This window comes from Entelurus aequoreus, linkage group LG01 (genome assembly GCF_033978785.1).
Source record: "Entelurus aequoreus isolate RoL-2023_Sb linkage group LG01, RoL_Eaeq_v1.1, whole genome shotgun sequence".
Lineage (NCBI taxonomy): Eukaryota > Metazoa > Chordata > Actinopteri > Syngnathiformes > Syngnathidae > Entelurus > Entelurus aequoreus.
The window spans coordinates 68,889,756-68,912,337 of NC_084731.1; the positions used below are offsets into that span (position 1 = coordinate 68,889,756).

At 42.6% G+C, this 22,582-nt stretch overlaps 1 protein-coding gene across 1 annotated transcript in view; it reads right to left on the reverse strand.

Moving 5' to 3' along the window:
• The window catches only part of LOC133638216 (transmembrane protein 240-like), a 32,288-nt gene extending 22,619 nt beyond the window's left edge, over window positions 1–9,669 (reverse strand). The window contains exons 1-3 of the mRNA XM_062030628.1: window positions 9,133–9,669; window positions 8,744–8,850; window positions 4,284–4,492 (exon numbers count right to left, since the gene is read on the reverse strand). Coding sequence (XP_061886612.1) covers window positions 4,284–4,492; window positions 8,744–8,850; window positions 9,133–9,189 — 373 coding nt within the window. The 5' untranslated portion in view covers window positions 9,190–9,669. The remainder of the gene's footprint in view (window positions 1–4,283; window positions 4,493–8,743; window positions 8,851–9,132) is intronic.
• Window positions 9,670–22,582: the final 12,913 nt, after the last annotated feature.

The window sequence follows — 22,582 nt, forward strand, 5'->3', positions numbered from 1 at the left end:
CATGTGGCTGTACCTAATGATGTGGGCAGTAGCAATGTGTACCTAATGACGTGGCCAAATAATGTGGCTAGGAGCTTGGTGTACCTAATGATGTGGGTGTAGCTAATAATGTGGCCAGTAGCATGGTGTACCTTATTATGTGGGTGTACCTAATAATGTGGCCAGTAGCATGGTGTACCTAATTATGTGGGTGTACCTAATGACGAGGCCAGGAGCATGGTGTACCTAATAGCGTGGGTGTACCTAATAATGTGGCCAGGAGCGTGGTGTACCTAATGATGTGGGTGTACCTATTGATGTGGCCAGGATCATTGTGTACCTAATGATGTGGCCAGGAGCAAGGTGTACCTAATGGTGTGGGTGTACCTAATAATGAGGCCAGGAGCATAGTGTACCTAATGATGTGGGTGTACCTAATGATGAGGCCAGGAGCATAGTGTACCTAATGATGTGGGTGTACCTAATGATAAGGCCAGGAACATAGTGTACCTAATTATGTGGGTGTACCTAATGACAAGGCCAGGAGCATGATGTACCTATAATGACGTGGGTGTACCTAATGATGAGGCCAGGAGCATGGTGTACCTAATGACGTGGGTGTACCTAATAATGTGGCCAGGAGCGTGGTGTACCTAATGACGTGGGTGTACCTAATGATGAGGCCAGGAGCATGGTGTACCTAATGATGTGGGTGTACCTAATGATGAGGCCAGGAGCATGGTGTACCTAATGATGTGGGTGTACCTCTTGATGTGGCCAGGATCATTGTGTACCTAATGATCTGGCCAGGAGCATGATGTACCTATAATGACGTGGGTGTACCTAATGATGTGGCCAGGAGCATGGTGTACCTAATGATGTGGGTGTACCTATTGATGTGGCCAGGAGCATGGTGTACCTAATGACGTGGGTGTACCTAATGATGAGGCCAGGAGCATGGTGTACCTAATGATGTGGGTGTACCTAATGATGTGGCCAGGAGCGTGGTGTACCTAATGATGTGGGTGTACCTATTGATGAGGCCAGGAGCATGGTGTACCTAATGATGTGGGTGTACCTAATGATGTGGCCAGTAGTGGAAGCATATCCAAAAGATTCCAAGTGAGTTGCTGCTCCTAAAAAATGTCACATGACTAAAATCCGAGCTGACAGCAGATCATCATCGCACATAGAAATCATACAACTGTGCGTGTGTGTGTGTGTGCGTGTGTGTGTGTGTGTGTGTATGTGTGTGTGTGTGTGTGACGACTCACTTCAAGAAAAGAAGTCTCTCTTCATAGAGCAGAATATTATTGAGACTGAAAGTCGTCTTAGTTTCCACAAAGCTCACTTTAATGCGAGCATGAACTTTCTTCTCACTTCTTAAAGTGGCAGTACACTTTTTTTGGAATCATTATGAGAGACATGACGAAGGATGGAATTTTTTTAATACATTCTAAATATTAAATAAAGGCAAATAAAAGTCAGCTTACAGGGAGCTCCACTATTCCGCCCATAAAACACAATAAATAACCGTCCAAAATGTGCCACGTATGTTTAAAATGATGAAAATATGTAAATATTACATGTTATTATGAATGTTACTACATGACATATATACCTACATCATGTAAATATTACATGTTATTATAAATGTTACTACATGACATACATACTTACATCATGTAAATATTACATATTATTATAAATGTTACTACATTACATATATACTTACATCATGTAAATATTACATATTATTATAAATATTACTACATTACATATATACTTACATCATGTATATAGTACATGTTATTATAAATGTTACTACATTACATATATACTTACATCATGTATATAAAACCTTGACAGAGTTGTTTGGATGTTTTAGGGCTTTATAGGCAGAATAGAGCGACTCTCATAGGCTCCGTTGTAAGAGGACTTTTGATCGCATGTATTTCATATTTAGTATGCAAAAAAAAAATTAATCCGTCGTCATGTCTTTCATAATGATTGTGAACGATAGACAAAATTCCAAATAAAAGTGCAATTACCCTTTAAATTGTTCACCAAATAGAAGTTCACCAAAGATCCTGAATATTCTCCATGGTTTTTAAGAACCTTCTGCAAAAACACTGGTCAAATATCCTCTATACAGCATGGTTATATGGGTCTACTGCAAAAACACTAGTCAAAGATCCTTTATATCAGTGGTCCCCAACCTTTTTGTAACTGCGGACCGGTTAACGCTTGAAAATTTGTCATGTTCTTACGGACTGTATCCCTGCAGACTGTATTGATCTATATTGATATATAATGTAGGAACCAGAAATATTAATAACAGAAAGAAACAACCCTTTTGTGCGAATGAGTGTTAATGAGTGTAAATTGGAGAGGGAGGTTTTTTGGGTTGGTGCACTAATTGTAAGTGTTTAATTATTTAATAAAAAAATTAAAAAATAAAATAAAATACAAATATTTTTTTTAAATTTTTATTTCTTGTGCGGCCCGGTACCAATCGATCCACGGACCGGTACCAGGCCGCGGCCCTTTTGAAGGGGACCACTGCTCTATACGACAAAAGTATTCTGCTGTTTTTAAGAACTAACTTCATAAACACTAGTCAAAGATCCTCTATATGACAAAAGTGCTCTGTTGTTTTTAAGAACTAACTGCAAAAACACTAGTCAAAGATCCTCTATATGACAAACGTGTTTTGCTGTTTTTAAGAACTAACTGCATAAACACTAGTCAAAGATCCTCTATATAACAGGAGTGTTATGCTGTTTATTGGGACTTGGTGTAGAAATGCTGTTCAAAGATCCTCTATAAAACAGGATTACTCTGCTGCAGTAAAAAACTTTTAGTCGCTCCCAAGATTTGGGCAGAGGGTGGTGTGTAACCATGGCGACAGGCTTGCAGGGTGGTGTGTAACCATGGCAACAGGTTATCAGAGTGGTGTGTGACTATGATGACAGGTTTGCAGGGTGGTGTGTAACCATGGTGACAGGCTTGCAGGGTAGTGTGTAACCATGGCGACAGGCTTGCAGAGTGGTGTGTAACCTTGGCGACAGGTTTGCAGGGTGGTGTGTAACCATGGCAACAGGTTTGCAGGGTGGTGTGTAACCATAGCGACAGTTTTGCAGGTTGGTGTGTAAACATGGCAACAGGTTTACAGGGTAGTGTGTAACCATGGCGACAGGTTATCAGAGTGGTGTGTGACTATGACGACAGGTTTGCAGGGTGGTGTGTAACCATGGTGACAGGCTTGCAGGGTAGTGTGTAACCATGGCGACAGGCTTGCAGAGTGGTGTGTAACCTTGGCGACAGGTTTGCAGGGTGGTGTGTAACCATGGCAACAGGTTTGCAGGGTGGTGTGTAACCATAGCGACAGGTTTGCAGGTTGGTGTGTAAACATGGCAACAGGTTTACAGGGTAGTGTGTAACCATGGCGACAGGCTTGCAGGGTGGTGTGTAACCATGGCGACAGGCTTGCAGGGTGATGTGTAACCATGGCGACCGGTTTGCAGGGTGGTGTTTAACCATGGCGACAGGGTTGCAGGTTGGTGTGTAAACATGGCGACAGGTGTACAGGGTAATGTGTAACCATGGCGACAGGCTTGCAGGGTGGTGTGTAACCATGGCGACAGGCTTGCATGGTGGTGTGTAACCATGGCGACAGGTTTGCAGGGTGGTGTGTAACCATGGCAACAGGTTAGCAGTGTGGTGTGTAACTATGACGACAGGTTTGCAGGGTGGTGTGTAACCATGGCGACAGGCTTGCAGGGTAGTGTGTAAGCATGGCTGCAGGCTTGCAGAGTGGTGTGTAACCTCGGTGACAGGTTTGCAGGGTGGTGTGTAACCATGGCGACAGGTTTGCAGGTTAGTGTGTAAACATGGCGACAGGTTTACAGGTTAGTGTGTAACCATGGTGACAGGCTTGCAGGGTGGTGTGTAACCATGGCGACAGGTTTACAGGGTAGTGTGTAACCATGGCGACAGGCTTGCAGGGTGGTGTGTAACCATGGCGACAGACTTGCAGGGTGGAGTGTAACCTTGGCGACAGTTTTGCAGGGTGGTGTGTAACCATGGCGACAGGTTTGCAGGTTGGTGTGTAATCATGTCGACAGGTTTACAGGGTAGTGTGTAACCATGGCGACAGACTTGCAGGGTGGTGTGTAACCATGGCGACAGGTTTGCAGGGTGGTGTGCAACCAAATGAATTGCATTGCATGAAGTAGACCTTTCACAATGGCCGCAGTTTGACCCGGGAACGGACGATCGGGTGGACGATGAGGAGGTCTTACCGTAATAGCGGCTGGACCTCCAGGCCCTGACGGCACAGTGCAGCACGCCGTCCAACCACAGCAGGAGCCAACTGATGCAGAAGCCTAGCAGCAGGCCCAGCATGAGGTCCATCTCTTGCTTGGTCACGCTGTCGCTCACAAAGTAGTTCTCTGACGAGTCCACCAGGGAATGGTCACCGTCGTACGGGATCACGTAGTGCACGTGATGTCTGCGCACAGTGACAGAACCTACATTAGTGCCAGCTACAACCCCACTCTAGTCATCCATCATTTGTACAACAGTGCAGGGTTCAAAGTCAGCTGGGATAGGCTCCAACTCTCCTACAACCCTCAACATTGTACATGGAAGAACACTCAATATGACTACCGGTATTAGTAGTAATAACATTAATAACAATAATAGCAATAACATTAATAATAATACAATAAATAGAAATTTACAGGCTTACAGTTCAAAGTCAGCTGGGATAGGCCCCAGCTCCCCTACAACCCTCAACGTTGTACATGGTAGAACATCAAACATGACTAGTCCTAATACCAATAATAATAGATCAAATGTACAGGCTCAGGGTCCAAAGTCAGCTGGGATAGGCTCCAGCTTCCCTATAACCCTCAATATTGTACATGGTAGAACATTAAACATGACTACTTGTACTGATAACATTAATAATAATAACAATAATAATAATAATAATAATAATAATAATAATAATAATAATACAATAAATAAAAATGTACAGGCTCGGGGTCCAAAGTCAGCTGGGATAGGCTCTAGCTCCCCTACAAACCTCAACATTGTACATGGAAGAACACTAAATATGACTAGTACTAATAACATTAATAATAATAATAATAAATATTATTATTATTATTATTATTATTATAATCACAATTATATGAATAATACAATAAATGAATGACATATAACTATAGACCTATCAGCCTTCTTCCAGTTTTATCTAAAGTCCTGGAGAAGATTGTTTCGGAACAACTAATGCACCACCTTGAGACAAATCACTATTTGACTCCCCTACAATTCGGATTCAGACGTAACCATTCTACAGAATCTGCCACTTGTTTTTTAACTGAAAGGATCAAACATTCTCTTGACAAAGGACAGGTGGTCGATGCAGTATTTCTAGACTTAAAAAAAGCATTTGATACAGTCAATCATGACATTTTAATTTAAAAACTAACTAAATTCAATTTATCCAAACAGTCATTGTCCTGGTTTGAGTCATATCTAAAGGGCCGTGAACAATGTGTCACCATTAATAATGTGAGATCTTCCTTCCGCAAAATAGAAACAGGGATACCTCAGGGTAGTGTCTTGGGACCTATACTATTCAGTCTATACATCAATGACCTACCAGATGTATGCACAGATATAGATTTACAGATGTATGCGGATGACACAGTGGTATATACATCAGGTAAGACCTGTACTCTAGTTGCTGAGAAGTTAAATGCTCAATTAGACAAAATAGCATCTTGGCTGGAGTCATCCTGTTTAACCCTAAACACTAAAAAGACTAACTCTGTCTGCTTCTCCATAAAAAAGCTACCTCAAACAAACCTGAATATAAAAATTAATGAGGAGGTCATTGAACAAGTACCTGAAGTCAAATATTTGGGCATAATCATAGACTATCAGCTGAATTTTAAAAGTCACATTAAGAAGATGTGTAAAACCCTGAAGGCAAACCTATAGGCTGTTTTAAGATTATAAGACACTGCTTAACTCTTAGCTGTGCTTTTACTTTTATGAATGCAATGATTCTGTCACACATATCTTATGGCTTAACCACATGGTCCCAGGCACACCAGTCATCAATCAAGACCATTGAGTGTCTTTATAACCGCACCTTGAAAGTTCTAGACAAGAAGAGTATACGATATCATCGTTGCCAAATTTTAACCAAATACAATATTTTAAGTTTTACCAATTTCATTTTGTTACACACAGTCAAACTGGTTTTTAAATGCTTGCATAACTCTGCTCCCCAATTGCTCTGCAAGGCAATTACAAGACTGCAAAGTGGTACCAGATCTACCACCCAAGCAGTGTCAAAAGGCAACTGTTGTGTTCCATTCCGTAGAACATCTTTTGCCCAGACTGCCTTTTCAATAAAAGGACCACAACTATGGAACTCTTTACCGGACACTTTGAAAAGTATACCTGCACTTGTCACTTTCAAAAAACAAACAAAATTATGGCTAGTTGAGCAACAATCGTGTTCCCATGTTTAGTTTTTACTCATTTTTACTAATTGGTTTTTATCTAGTCTGCACTTTGTCTGTGTTATTATTATTATCATTGGCTTTTATCTAGTTTGCACTTTGTCTGTGTTATTACTATTATCATTATTATCAACTCATTCTATTTTTTATTTTCCTATTTTAATGATGTTGGATCTGTGTTGTTGTTGTTGTTGTTGGGGACAAGTGTTGTAAATTAGCTTTGGCTACAAACATTGTGATGCATGCATCGGATAACTGTTTCAGATGTCTATGTTTTTGTATCTGTCCCTATTTCAAATAAACCTCTATAATAATAATAAAAATACAAATGTACAGGCTTAGAGACCAAAGTCAGCTGGGATAGGCTCCAGCTCCCCTACAACCCTCAACGTTGTACATGGAAGAACACTATATATGACTAGTACTAATGACATTAATAATTTTAATAATAATAATACAATAAATAAAAATGTACAGCCTTAGGGTCTAACATCATCTGGGCTAGGCTCCAGCTCCCCTACATTCCTGAACGTTGTACATGGTAGAACATTAAATATGACTAATAATAATAATAATTATTATTATTATAATTATAATAATACCAATAATACAAATAATAGAAATGTACTGGCTCAGGTCTCAAAGTCAGCTGGGATAGGCTCCAGCTTCCCTATAACACTGAACATTGTACGTGGTAGGACATTAAATATGACAACTAGTAGTACTAACAACAACAATAATTAAAAAAAAAAAAAAAGTACAGGCTCAGGGTGCAAAGTCAACTGGGATAGGCTCCAGCTTCTCTATAACCCTGAACATTGTACATGGTAGAACATTAAATATGTCAACTAGTACTAATAACAATAATACAAATTATACAAACAAAAAGGTACAAACTCGGGTCTCAAAGTCAGCTGGGGTAGGCTCCAGCTTCCCTATAACCCTAAACATTGTACATGGAAGAACATTAAATATGACTACTAATAATAATAACAATAATAAAAATCATACAAATAACAAAAAGGTACAGACTCGGGTCCCAAAGTCAGCTGGGATAAGCTCCAGCTTCCCTATAACTCTAAGCATTGTACATGGTAGAACAATAAATATGACTACTACTAATAACAATACTGATAATAAAAATCATACAAATAGCAAAAATGTACATGCTCAGGATCCAATGTCAGCTGGGATAGGCTCCAGCTTGCCTTTGCACCTGACCATTATACGTGGGAGAACATGAAATATGACTACTACTACTACAAATAATAATAATAATAATAATTACAATAATAAAAATAAATGGTACACTAAAGAAATACTGACTTAAATAATCCAACACAGTGTTACAGTTCAAACTGTGTGTAATGTTACAGTGGACAAAAATATGAAATATACTTCTTAAATAAAACCTCTGCCTTGTTTTTTAATTAATGTGTAGGCCTACTACACTACTGTAGTTTAATGTTGGTCATTATGGTGGTACTTGGAAGTGCTTTCTGAGGTGGTACTTGGTGGACTATAGAGTGGCGCCATAACAGTTGTAATATAAATTGTATTGCTTTTGAAAATAAAAAATAACAAAATGGCCCCCGCATGTTTTAATTTTTCAGTGGAAAAAGTTTTCTACACTCCTGCTTTCGGATAGCAGTTTGACCCTGTAACAGACCATTCCTATACGGTTACGATCACAAAACCTTACGATATCATATTTGCCGGTTGGATTAAATGCACTTGTGGCTCCCAAAATCTTTGTTGGTGTCAAAATATGACCCAAAAGGGGTGTCAGTTATGAAAGCATGTCCACCATAAATGAACGTGGAGTGTCGCTATCGGCGACACTGAATCCTGCATTGATGGTGTACCTAATGTTTTGTCCGCCGCGTGTAGCATTTTGCATCAGTCCGGAGAGAAGAAAAAGGAGGCCAATATTTGCCCTGCAGTCAGTGTGTGACATCCTTACTCTTATTAGCACCACGCTGCAGATATGATAATGATCATATTTATCATTATTGCAGCTATGCTTGCTTTATTCTCGCCACAAGGCCCGCGCGCGTGCGTGTGCGTGTGTGTGTGTGTGTGTGTGTGTGTGTGCACTTGATGCTCACACTCCGTCACCTATTTATGGCGCCTCCGACACACACCTTGGCAGGCTGCATGCAGCAAAAGGCTCCCGATCCATGCAAGAGACAGAAATCCGACGGTTGCCGGGGGTTTACCTCCCACAGTTGCAGTGGCAGACGCGGTCCTCCCCTCGCAGATGTGGCAGGATGTAGTTGTGGAAGCGATCCAGTAGCGCGTTCATGTCCATTAAGCAGGCGATCGCCTGCAAACACGCACGCCGCTCAGCCGGGACATGAGCAGCAAAAAAGGTACATATTGATCCAAAAGAAGAAGAATAATAGAAAGAGATCACTCGTGGAGAACCGAGGAGGGAGAGAGAAAGCGGGGAGGAGGAGAGAAGATGCTGAGGAGGAGAGGATGAAGAGGAGGAGGGGGGCGGGGGGGGGGGGGGGGGGGGGTCTGAAAATGGATGATTTATTTATGACAAAATCTGCAAGGTTATTTGCAGCAAAATAGAAAATGAAGATAATTGCTGAGTTCTTACCATAACAAGTGAAGCGCCGAGAATCATAAAAATCATGGTGGTTGTGATCATATGCATCCAAACTTGCGTTCTTCCGTCCTACCCGCGGCGGTGCTCGCACTCCGGCTGGGCTCTGCAGGGCTCCTCCCGGGGGGAGCCGCCGCACAGCAGCCGCTGGCTCCCGGTGTGCACCCCTCCCTTCTACCGCCGGTGTCCTCTCCCGCTGTCGGCAGTGGCACTGCGGCCCCCTTTACCCCGGCGGAGGATTGACGCGAGCCGCGCGGGTCCTCTTCTAGTAATCGGGGATCCGATTCATTTTGGGCGAATCGCGGGGAAATTAAAACGGTGTCCGGGTTACTCCGCCTCAGTACCGGCAAATTGTGTCCTCCATGCGGCCCGAAAGGCTCACTGTCTCCCGCGGGGCGGACGCGTCCAAAGCTGGCGTCTTCATCGACGTGAGGGTGTGGTTAGTCCCGACCTGCGCCCTCAGTCCTCATGGCCGGTCGGCGTGCATCAAACCCGGACACGCATAGCGAGGCTGTCCCGTCCTGCTGGACCTCCGACAGCAGCATCTTAGCGACAGCACCTGTATCGGACACGGCCGTGCGCGCGCCACTACATGGTGTGGATACAAATGTCGATTATGTCGATACCAGGATAGCACTATCTGTATCGAGCCGATACTGGCGTGATGGCATCTTTATATATATATATATATATATATATATATATATATATATATATATATATATATATATATATATATATATATATATATATATATATATATATATATATATATACAGTCGTGGTCAAAAGTTTACATACACTTGTAAAGAACATAATGTCATGGCTGTCTTGAGTTTCCAATAATTTCTACAACTCTTATTTTTTTGTGAGGGAGTGAAGTAAAGTGAATTATATTTATATAGCGCTTTTCTCTAGTGACTCAAAGCACTTTACATAGTGAAACCCAATATCTAACTTACATTTAAACCAGTGTGGGTGGCACTGGGAGCAGGTGGGTAAAGTGTCTTGCCCAGTGATTGGAGCACATACTTGTTTGTCACAAAAAACATTCATGAAGTTTGGTTCTTTTATGAATTTATTATGGGTCTACTGGAAATGTGAGCAAATCTGCTGGGTCAAAAGTATACATACAGCAATGTTAATATTTGCTTACATGACCACAGAACTTTCTTCCAGAAGGTCTCATCTTTGTCCATGTGATGTCAGATGAAACAAAAATTGAGCTGTTTGGCAACAATAACCAGCAATATGTTTGGAGGAGAAAAGGTGAGGCCTTTAATCCCAGGAACATCACCCTACCGTCAAGCATGGTGGTGGTAGTATTATGCTCTGCAGGCCTGTTTTGGTGCCCATGGAACTGAGGAGTGCAGAGAGTAAATGGGACAATGAAAAAGGAGGATTACCTCCAAATTCTTCAGGACAACCTAAAATCATCAGCCCGGAGGCTGGGTCTTGGGGCACAGTTGGGTGTTCCAACAGGACAATAACCCCAAACACATGTCAAAAGTGGTAAAGGAATGGCTAAATCAGGCTAGAATTAAGGTTTTAGAATGGCCTTCCCAAAGTCCTGATTTAAACATGTGGACAATGCTGAAGAAACAAGTCCATGTCAGAAAACCAACACATTTAGCTGAATTGCACCAATTTTGTCAAGAGGAGTGGTCAAAAATTCAAGCAGAAGCTTGTGGATGGCAACCAAAAGCGCCTTATTGCAGTGAAACTTGCCAAGGGACATGTAAGCAAATATTAACATTGCTGTATGTATATTTGGTCACATTTTCAGTAGACTCATAATAAATTCATAAAAGAACCAAACTTCATGAATGTTTTTTGTGACCAACAAGTATGTGCTCCACTCTATCACAAAAAAATAAGAGTTGTAGAAATTTTTGGAAACTCAAGTAAGCCATGACATTATGTTCTTTACAAGTGTATGTAAACTTTTGATCGCAACTGTATATATTGTGGATAATGCATATGTTTAAGAGCTATTTCTTTATTCATAATCATGTTTGAATCAGCTCATATTTTCTTTCCTTAATTTTACTCTGTATACTAGTTTCTCTTTGTCTTCAGATTGCCTGGTTAGATAGGGTCGTAAACCATCAGGAATGTGAACACAACCCCCAAGTCTCTCTTCTTATCAGTGTTGGGGGGAGGGGAAAGGCGGGCTTTCTTTGTGTGAAAAGAGTTGCTTTTGGCCTGTGGAATGCCAGATCAACTTGGGCTGCGCATTTGTATGTGTTGTTCGAGGCTGGTCTCATTATTGCCAAAGCTTTGACAATAAAATTACAAAATACCTATTCTGTCCTTGGTGGTACGTTTGAGTTCAGTTGATATGTCATTAAGAAACTTGGGACTGACCAGCGTTTTACATCCCACTTGGAGGAACATCTGGTCAAACGCAACAATTTGGGGGCTTCGTCCGAGATGACACGCTGACAATTGGACCTTCTCTTGCAATCTTCTGGACAGACTCACATGGCCAAAACATAATTCAAGGTAAGCAGAACCTTTCTTTTTAGATAAAATCTGCATTAGGAGTCTGCCCAGAAGTCTGTAAGTTAAACACTGCTTTGTACCGCAGACACAGAATGGTGATTTTGATAGATTGATTGCATTTTTGCCGAGCCTGCCATTGCATTAAAATTGTAAATAGGTGGTCAACTCACGCCATTGTGTCTCGATTACCGTGACGGGCAGTTTCATTGACGAGTGAACTAATAGTTGGGTGTGGCTCACCCTGGGTAGTTGGTCGCCGCCTAAAAGAGTAACGGGTTAAAGGCCCTCGTATGATATGGAGGTTAGAGGCCTGCATATTGCACGATAAATTGCACGGGTTAGAGTTAGAGGCTCTAGCTGCGTATTGTACGAAAAATTACGGGGTTAAAGGCCGCCGTATGGTTTGTGGGTTAAAGGCCTTCAGGGGTTCGAGGCCCTTCTGAAAAAAATAGACACAATGGCCACTGAGTGTGACAGACAGGAATGTGATGGCGGTCGGGGAGGAATGTGATGAATCATTACTGTGTAATGATCAATTGAATGGACGGTTGTCGACAATAAAATTAGCAAGTAGAGTTTAAAAAGAAAAAAAGAGAACGTTCCTTGAAAGGGTTAAGAGGGAGTTTACAATACTCGAAAAGTTGTGAACTCAAACGTCAGGTAAAATAAAAAATAAAATAAAAAAGTAACTGGAAGTTTTATGGTAAAGTGAAACGCAGAGAGAGTGCTTACGTGTGTGTGTGTGTGTGTGTGCGTAGGGCTGTAGGCACTTGCTTGTGTGTGCGTGAGTGCTTACACGTGCTTGTGTGTGTGTGTGCGCTGGTGAAAATGGTCAAGAGAAAAAAAAGAGCAGGGTTGGTGCTCGAGAATTTAAGAGTTTAGCGTATGATAAAAGTAAACGGGGATTACGTGGAAAAACGAAATGCAGCAAAAGAACCGATGATTAATGAGACAAATAGGACAGACTAGACTGATTGGTGTTTTGCCTGCCGCGCATGCGCAAGACAATTCAAACGACCCGCCCAGACTTTGACTAGGCCACCGCCTCCTACTCCAGTGAGAAGGAGAGAGAGAGAGAAAAAGAGAGCAGGTGAAGGAAGATTGAGGGTGAAGAGGATGGTTTGAGAAAATATGGGAAAAGGATGTTTATAACCTTACGTTATGTGAATGGTTTCTAGGAGAACAGAAAATAGAAACATTGTGTGAAGTGTAAGGAAGAGATGGATACAGGATGTTGTTTGTAAAGGAAAACGAAAGTGAAGAAAAGATGAGAAAGTGACAAATGAAGGTATTCGTAAATGGTATGCTGTTGATTGTGGTTAGCTGCAAGTTTGTTTATTTGTTTGTTTGTTTAGTTGTTTGAGTGAAATGGGAAGAAATCAATAGGAGACTTTAGAAGCATTTTGTATCGTTGTGTTTCCACACAAGATGGCAAAAATACAGAACAACAAGTAGGATTAATGGCTGAATCTTCGACCTCACCGATAACACCATACGTTACAAACATAGCTACTGCTATGCGCAGTCTCTTTCCTCAAGATGAGGATGATAAGGCTAATGACAGAGCAGCAAGGAAGCAACTCCTTAATTTACAGATCGCTGAAAATAAAAGGTTAAAAGAACCAAAAGGTCAAAGATCAGCTAGGATATATTCAGCAGTGGGTGACCTTGCTTTTGAGTTCCAACAGGTGGAGGAAAGAATCCTCAACAGACGTGCGACCAGACGGTTGGACTCGGGTGGTGGACAACACGATGCTTCAAAGCCAGTCCGGGGTGGAAACTGTTTCGGCTGTGACCAGCCTGGTCACTGGAGTCGTGAACATTTTCGAACGGGAAAGGTTCCGTAGTGCCAACAAACGAACACAAAAGCGTGGCAAAGGACGCCCACCGCAGGAGCCCCAGCAGGAGATACAGACTGGCCCCCTGCTGGACATGAGTGTCAACGACAATGTTATCAGTTCGTGATTGACACTGGCGCCACCCATTCGATTCTGAATGCAGAGGTACCAAAGAAACTGTGTGCTTCCTCTTTAAAGGTCGAAGGCTTCGCTGGGGTCACAAGGTTACCTGTCACCAAACCACTTCCGGTTCAGATTGCTGGACCTCCTTTACAGACTGTACCCTGACATTCAAATCGCACAGAAGGAACACTCCTGGTGTTACCTGACGGCTTAACCACCAAGCTGCGACACCACTACCAAGGCTCCTACCACAGCCTGAAACAACAGGAATGGCTGACATCCAACTGCTCTAACAGTGAAAACCCTGACTGGCTGAGATGCTTCCGTGTGTTCTGCCACCCGACTCGCCATATGTTATGATCACCAGTTAGACACTCATACCAGGAGACCTTTGACTCCTTTGTATATTTATATATGTTGGAACTCAAGGTGTGGTTGCTCATGTTGACCTATCTTTGAAACAACTAGCATGGTATAAGATGGACACAATTGTGTCCCACATTGTTCACTTGCTCTCTGTCTCGCCTACAAAACCAAAGAACTTAGGTGCAATGATAAGACACGGCGTAGCTGCCAAACATTACACCGACACCCAAATACCACATTTTCAATTGTTTAGGTTTAGCACATAGTTGTGTTAAACACATAACTATGGGCTGCACTTTAGACACCTGTAGGCTACGAGGAGCTAGCAGCTACACAACAGCTGAGCTAAAACGACACATTACACATTTAAGCATATCAAATAATTATAGTTGCTCATTACATACACATAGTTGTCAAGACAGAAGTCTGATAGAAAGTATTCAGTAACAAACGTGTCTGCATCATTCAACTTTCTACAACATGAGCTTGACTTAATGAATTATTGGGGCCACCAGGTGTGGTAAAATTTCAAAATACTATTGCTAAAGCATTCGCCACAAGGGTAGTATTTTTCTAGTATTGGTGACAATATAAATATAAGCATATTTGTTACTTTCACCATATTGAATAAGTTACATAAAAGCTAGGGTTTAGTTGAGTTTGAGTTAATTGTGATATTGCTAAGGGGTCCCCTACCCTAACAACACCCCCCAGTGGACCATAGAGGCTAAAGAGACAATCATTGACCTCAAACATGACCTGTCCTCCGCTACTTGACTATTAGCTGACCTTTTTCTTAGATGTTTCTGAAAGTGATAGTATGACTAACACAGTCCTTTTTTCAGAAACAGAAGGGGGTGAGTGAGGGTGGATACAGACTCCTTGGAACAAAATCGACAATCATCCGACTCTGACACATTCCATAGTTTTAACGTTTTTACCGTGGGTAAGAAGTTATAACTAATTTTAATTTGAAAATAACGATTTTACACATCGATAGTACTTTAGTAAATCAAATTTAGAATATGGAGGAGGTCAGGGTGAATCATGTATAGTCTTTGATTTCACTGATATGATCAATACGGTACAAGGGAAAAGGTACGTACTGACTTGTGTTGACAATCACAGTGGTTGGCCGGAAGCAACAACAGCCTCAAAAGAGGATGCAACATCAGTAATTAAATGACTTGTGAATGACCTAGTACCCCGACATGGTTTCCCCAAAAAGATTAGGTCAGACAACGGCAACCATTTAAAAAAAAAAAAAAAAACAACCTCACTTAGCCTTGGTCGAAAAGGCTTTCGGACTAGAACACAGGTTTGGGGTACCATCCTGAGTCCCAAGGTAAGGTTGAAAGGATGGACCAGAACATTAAAAACTAATTGGCTAAAATCTGTGCACAGACCAAATTTAATTGGATTGACATGTTGCAATTAGCGTTAATGATCATTCGAAGGTCCGTGAATAAAACTGTTTTACCGCCCTTTGAGTTTTTTCACCCTATGAGCTGCATACAGGTCAGCCATTCACAGGACCAGCAGCCGCCATGGAAGGAGGACTCAGCGTAAAACCAAAATGGTATTTTACACAAAAAATGCAGAATTTGTGTGCCAGTTCTTCTGTACAGATACGAGGATGACAGCCCGCCACTCCAGATTCCCTTCCGGCCGCTGAGAGGGTCAAGATCTAGGTCATCAAACGCAAGTGGACGGAGCCCAGGTGGACTGGTCCTTTCAAGGTCGTGGAACGGACGTCTCACGCCCTTCGATTAGCTGGAAAAGGGGACACCTGGTACCACCTCTCCCTCTACACTCCTGCTGAAGAACCTGACAGATTACCAGCGGATGTCATTGCTGACATCGCCACTACATCTGCCCCACTCGACCCCCAGCAGCGCCTTTTGAGCCTGAGGCAGCTGAAGAAGAACGGGAGCAGAAAACGACTCATTTTTAGTGTCATAGAAGAGCGAGGCTTTAATTACACACACATAATCCTACAGCCCAGAAGACGACGCTGAGAGAGAGATTTTCTACCTATATTACTCTTTTTAACTTCTATATTGTATATCCTTATTTGAGACCAGCCTTTATACTCGAAGTTATCCAATTTCTCTTGCTTGTTTTCAGCATAACTATCTGTGTCGTTATATTAAGTGAAAAGTTTGATGTTTATCCCCGTTTCGTTACCTGAATTACTCTGATTTTGATAGACGAAAAGCAGGATGTCACACCCGGTAGTGTTCCCTGACGGACTGGTGCTTGGGCGTGTTCTACTGTCTTTGTGTCTCAGTTCTTCCTTCCTGACGACAGTGACTGACAAGTGTCTAAGAACAAACAGCGGACTTTAAATAGACTGGGTCAAAGGGGATAGCAAGACTTATTTTTTGACCTATGCAGTGTGATTAATTACGGGGGACACAATAGCTATTACCGTGGTAATAACCTCTATATTTGTTACGACGCAACCTGAACCATTGGTGTCGGATGCAGACAACATACGCTGGTAAGTGGTGCCCATCGTCCCTTTTATGTTGTTTTGGGGGTTGACCTGACTGATACAGACTCTAATTATTAAAATTAATGTCCTTGAGAGGGCGTTAACTACCTCTACACCCTCTGTAGCACCTAAAGTACCACCCCACCTTGGTGGTGTTTCAAAGGCTCTCACATCTGTGCGTGCTAATGACATCACCACCGAAGGCCTGGTAACTTTGACCTTAGGAGCGGGTACAGGTAAACCTGTGGCTCAGGTGGATGCCAAAACCTGGGTGACTGTGTTGCTTGTTCCGCTGGACGTCCTTTTCCCCACACTTACCCCGCTCCTTTTAAGTTGACTGACATAAATGGCTCAAACTGTCTTATTTCCTTGTTCTCTGAACCCACGCCACCAGGGTGCGATTTGTTGGCTAGTGTGTACCCTCCTGTTGACAATTCCACCCGACTTCTTCCATTTGTGGCCCAAAAGCTGAATTACACGTGTTTTCAATTCAAAGGACCCTCTTCGTCCCCCAACAAATTGGGTGACATTAACCCTTCCTGATGCACCACACTGATAGATGGCTCAAGGATAGGCCCTTGGGCACGAGCTGACTTATTCTGGTATTGTGGGGAGCACAGATTGTACATTAGAATCCCAACGTTATCCGTAGGGCTTTGTGCTATGGTTAGACTGGTGACCCCACTCACCCTAGTGGGTACCAAATTAACTCCCCTTGTAACTCCTGTCTCAGCGGCCTCTCTAACTTCTCGCCGACGCCGCCATGTTTTATCTCGAAGGAGTGTAAAGGGCTCCTTTGATCTGATGAGAAACCCTGATGGTGTTTACTTTGATGCAATTGGACAACCAAGAGGGGTCCCCTCACAACACAAATTGTGGTGTGAATCCTGTGCAGGTTTCGAGAACCTTCCTATCATTGGTGCTATTTTCCCTGTGACTGCTACTAAAAATGTAGAACGCATTAACTATGTTTTTTATAATCTGTTGAGACTGACCAACCTGACTCGTGACGCCGTTGAGGGACTTGCTGAACAACTTGCCCCGACCTCCCTCATGGCCATCCAGAACCGCATAGCCCTTGACCGCATCCTAGCCAAGGAAGAAGGTGTGTGTGTGCAATGTTTGGTGACCAATGCTGTACCTTCATTCCTAACAATGCTGCCCCCGTTGGCTCGGTCCAGAGCGCCTTAGAAGGCCTCAGAGCCTAAGAACTTACTGAAGTTTCCGGTGTCTCTGACCCCTTTAAAGATTGGCTTCATAACACCTTTGGCAGGTGGTCTGACCTAATTAAGTCGGCCCTGGTCTCCATTGGAGTTTTCTTGGCCGTCATAACCTCATGCGGATGCTTTATTGCCCCTTGTGCTAGGTCTCTATGCACCCGCATCATTGTTAGAGCTGTCAAAGGTCAACCCCACCCTGTTTCTGGGCTCGTTATGTCTTTGAAGGGGGTCAAGCAAAATGGAGACTTTCGAGAATTGTTGATTTCCTTCCCTGACCATGACGACATTGACGTGGACTCCCTCCATCTGTCATCCATGTAAATATGCTGTTGTTTTATTGCTAGCTTGCTCAAAGAAAAAAAAAAACTACAGCACCTACTTTAATGTGGGGCGTGCTTTAGAGGTGTTGCTCTTGTAGGAGAGATCTTTTGGATAAGATCTGAAGGGGGATTGTGGATAATGCATATGTTTAAGAGCTATTTCTTTATTCATAATCATGTTTGAATCAGCTCATATTTTCTTTCCTTAATTTTACTCTGTATACTAGTTTCTCTTTGTCTTCAGATTGCCTGGTTAGATAGGGTCGTAAACCATCAGGAATGTGAACACAACCCCCAAGTCTCTCTTCTTATCAGTGTTGGGGGGAGGGGAAAGGCGGGCTTTCTTTGTGTGAAAAGAGTTGCTTTTGGCCTGTGGAATGCCAGATCAACTTGGGCTGCGCATTTGTATGTGTTGTTCGAGGCTGGTCTCATTATTGCCAAAGCTTTGACAATAAAATTACAAAATACCTATTCTGTCCTTGGTGGTACGTTTGAGTTCAGTTGATATGTCATTAAGAAACTTGGGACTGACCAGCGTTTTACATCCCACTTGGAGGAACATCTGGTCAAACGCAACAATATATATATATATATATATATATATATATATATATATATATATATATATATATATATATATATATATATATATATATATATGTATATATATATCATATTTTTAATTTTTTTACAAATATATGTCCAGCACCCCCCGCGAACCCATAAGGGACAAGCGGTAGAAAATGGATGGATGTATATGTATTTTATCATGTTCTTCATATCTTTAAATTATTGATGTAGTCATATTCATTTTTATTTTTTTTTTGAAATACGTGAATTTAGGGCAACATTTTTTTTCTCAAACAAAATGTAGTCTACTCGGATTTTGACAGTTTTTTTTAAACACAAAATTATTGTAAATAATTGCTTCTCAAATAGTGGGGCGGGCCATGATATATGTGTGTGTGTGGGGCAGGGGGGCGTGAGAGGCAATGGCATAATAGTGTATATCTTGACACATACAGATAAATAAATAAACATTCACTTCGGGTGGGGGGGCGTGAAAAAATTATGACCCCCTAAAATATGCAACTGTGAACAAGTTCCAAAGAGTCCCTTTGCTTCTTAAATAGTGAGGGAGGGGAGGCGTGAGAGGCAGTAGCGTAATAGTGTATATCTTGACACGTATAAATAAATAAATAAACATTCACTTCGGAGGGGGGCGTGAAAACATTATGTCCCCTGGAGAAATGTAACTGTTAACAAGTAAAACATTTTTTTAAAAAGTACCAATGATTGTCACACACACACTAGGTGTAGTGAAATTACTCTCTGCATTTGACCCATCCCCTTGTTCCACCCCCTGGGAGGTGAGGGGAGCAGTGAGCAGCAGTGGTGGCCACACCCGGGAATTATTTAGGTGATTTAACCCCCAATTCCAACCCTTGATGGTGAGTGCCAAGCAGGGAGGTAATGGGTCCCATTTTTATAGTCTTTGGTATGACTCAGCCGGGGTTTGAACTCACGGCCTACGGATCTCCGGGCTCCAGATAGCCTCTTTAATGCAATGCTTCTTAAATTTTTAGAAGGGGGGGCATGAGAGGCAGTAGCGTAATAGTGTATATTTTGACACATACAGATATATAAACATTCACTTTAGGGGGGGTGTAAAAAAATATGACCATTAGAAAATTGTAACTGTAAGCAAGTCCCAAACAGCCCCCTGAGATTGGTAGGTTGTGAGTTCAAACCCCGGCCGAGTCATACCAAAGACTATAAAAATGGGACCCATTACCTCCCTGCTTGGCACTCAGCATCAAGGGTTGGAATTGGGGGTTAAATCACCAAAAATGATTCCCGGGCGCGGCACTGCTGCTGCCCACTGCTCCCCTCACCTCCCAGGGGGTGAACAAGGGGATGGGTCAAATGCAGAGGACACATTTCGCCACACCTCGTGTGTGTGTGACAATCATTTGTACTTTAACTTTAACTCAATGCAGTGCTTCTTAAATAATGAGAGGGGTGTGAGAGGCAGTAGCGTAGTAGTGTATATCTTGACACGTATAGATAAATAAATAAACATTCACTTTGGGGGTGGGAGTATATTTTAAAAGTGTGTTATGCACTTTTTTTATTTTCTTTGAAAGAAAACACAGATGGGGGGGCCTGAAAACATTGTGTCCCCTGGAGAAATGTAACTGTTAACACCTCCCTAGGGAAGGCGTTCGGGTGGCATCCTGACCAGATGCCCGAACCACCTCATCTGGCTCCTCTCCATGTGGAGGAGCAGCGGCTTTACTTTGAGCTCCTCCCGGATGGCAGAGCTTCTCACCCTATCTCTAAGGCCATGTCTACACTAAGTCGTTTAACCCCTTAAACAAATAATTATTGAGCCTAAGCCCTGTTTCAGCCACACTAAACCAGCATTTAAGGTCCCCCTCCTCTGACACATTTTTACACGGCTAAATGCGCTGTGTATTTCTTGAATCTCCGTCACTTAGCTTTGTATGGACTCATTGATAGTTTACAAACTGAGTTCAGAGAGGAATTGATGCCAGAAAGACCGCGCCCCACACAGGAAGTGACTTCAGAAAGAACACGCCACAGCCAGCTTCATAATAAAGCGGTTTCATAGCTCGGAGCTAACCACTGGAAATATGGAGGCGAGTCATCCAGACATGCTGTGTTTCTCCTTCTTCTACATGACAGACGTTTGTGGAAATCACACATGAATACCTTAAGAGAAAGCGACTGCAGCTATTTGGGATACAACACTTCTCAGACGGCAAGAGAACTTTCCAATGTCCGGGTCAGCTGTGATTCTACTTAGCGAAAAACTTTGTCCATTTGTCGAAGGAGAGTCATCGAGAATGCAGGCTCCCGTGGATGTGATAAAAAAAAGGTAGCGTGTGCTTTGTATTAACTGGCCGTCGAGGGAAGACTAACTACGGAAAACGGCGATTGCATTTGGACTGGCAAAGCAGACTGTATCAGTTATTGTCCGCCATGTATGTCGCAGACTCAGCGTCTAGGTCCAGAGTATATAAAGTCACCAAAAAGGAATGGACAATGAAGGTGAAGGCAAAAGAGTGAGGAGTGTCCTGACCAGATATTTAGATCCTTAGTTTGATTGATGTAAAATGTTCTTTATCACATTGATTACGTGTCTAATAAAGATTTGATTAATTTATGATGGCTCAGGTGTGATTCACTATAATAGGGTCCCACAGCACACTGGATTCCAGGCTAATTGAAATACCACAACACTGGATGTTGTTCAGATAAGTTACATTTAAGAACTTACACACAAAGCAACACTGGATGTGACTGTGACGTGCGCATTTACCGCGCATGCGTAATAGGTCGCGTTGCGCCGGCGGACGGAAGGTGGGGGGGGGAGGGGGTCTTAAACGGTGGCATTGTTGTGTGTGGACACGGTGGGATTTACCCCTGGATTACCTAAGGGAGAGCCCCGCCACCCGGCGGTGGAAACTCATTTCGGCTGCCTGTACCCGTGATCTCGTCCTTTCGGTCATAACCCAAAGCTCATGACCATAGGTGAGGATGGGAACGTAGATCGACCGGTAAATTGAGAGCTTTGCCTTCCGGCTCAGTTCCTTCTTCACCACAACGGATCGATACAGCGTCCGCAGATTCTCCAGGCACTGCTTCCTCATAGGAAGATGTGTTGGTGGGATTGAGGAGGTCTTCGAAGTATTCCCTCCACGATCCACAACATCTGCAGTCGAGGTCAGCAGAACACCATCCCCACCATACACGGTGTTGACAGTGCACTGCTTCCCTTTCCTGAGGCGGCGGATGATGGTCCAGAATCGCTTCGAAGCCGTCTGGAAGTCATTTTTGCCTCTGCGACCGCTGAAGCCGCACACCGCTTGGCCTGTCGGTAGCTGTCAGCTGCCTCCGGAGTTCCATGAGACAAAAGGACCCAATAGGACTCCTTCTTCAGCTTGACGGCATCCCTCACCGTGGCGGTTCTAGGATTACCGCCACGACAGACACCAACTACCTTGCGATCACAGCTCCAATTGGCCGCCTCGACAATAGAGGTACAGAACATGGTCCACTCGGACTCAATGTCCAGTGCCTCCCTCGTGACATGTTCTTATATATATATATATACACAGTATATCGTATATATACACAGTATATCATATATATATATATATATATATATATATATATATATATATATATATATATATATATATATATATATATATATATATATATATATATATATATATAATTTTTATTTTTATCGGCGTGGCGAAGTTGGTAGAGTGGCCGTGCCAGCAATCGGAGGGTTGCTGGTTACTGGGGTTCAATCCCCACCTTCTACCGTCCTAATCACGTCCGTTGTGTCCTTGGGCAAGACACTTCACCCTTGCTCCTGATGGCTGCTGGTTAGCGCCTTGCATGGCAGCTCCCGCCATCAGTGTGTGAATGTGCGTGTGAATGGGTGAATGTGGAAATACTGTCAAAGCGCCTTGAGTACCTGGAAGGTAGAAAAGCGCTATACAAGTATAACCCATTTATTTATCATTTATTTTTATT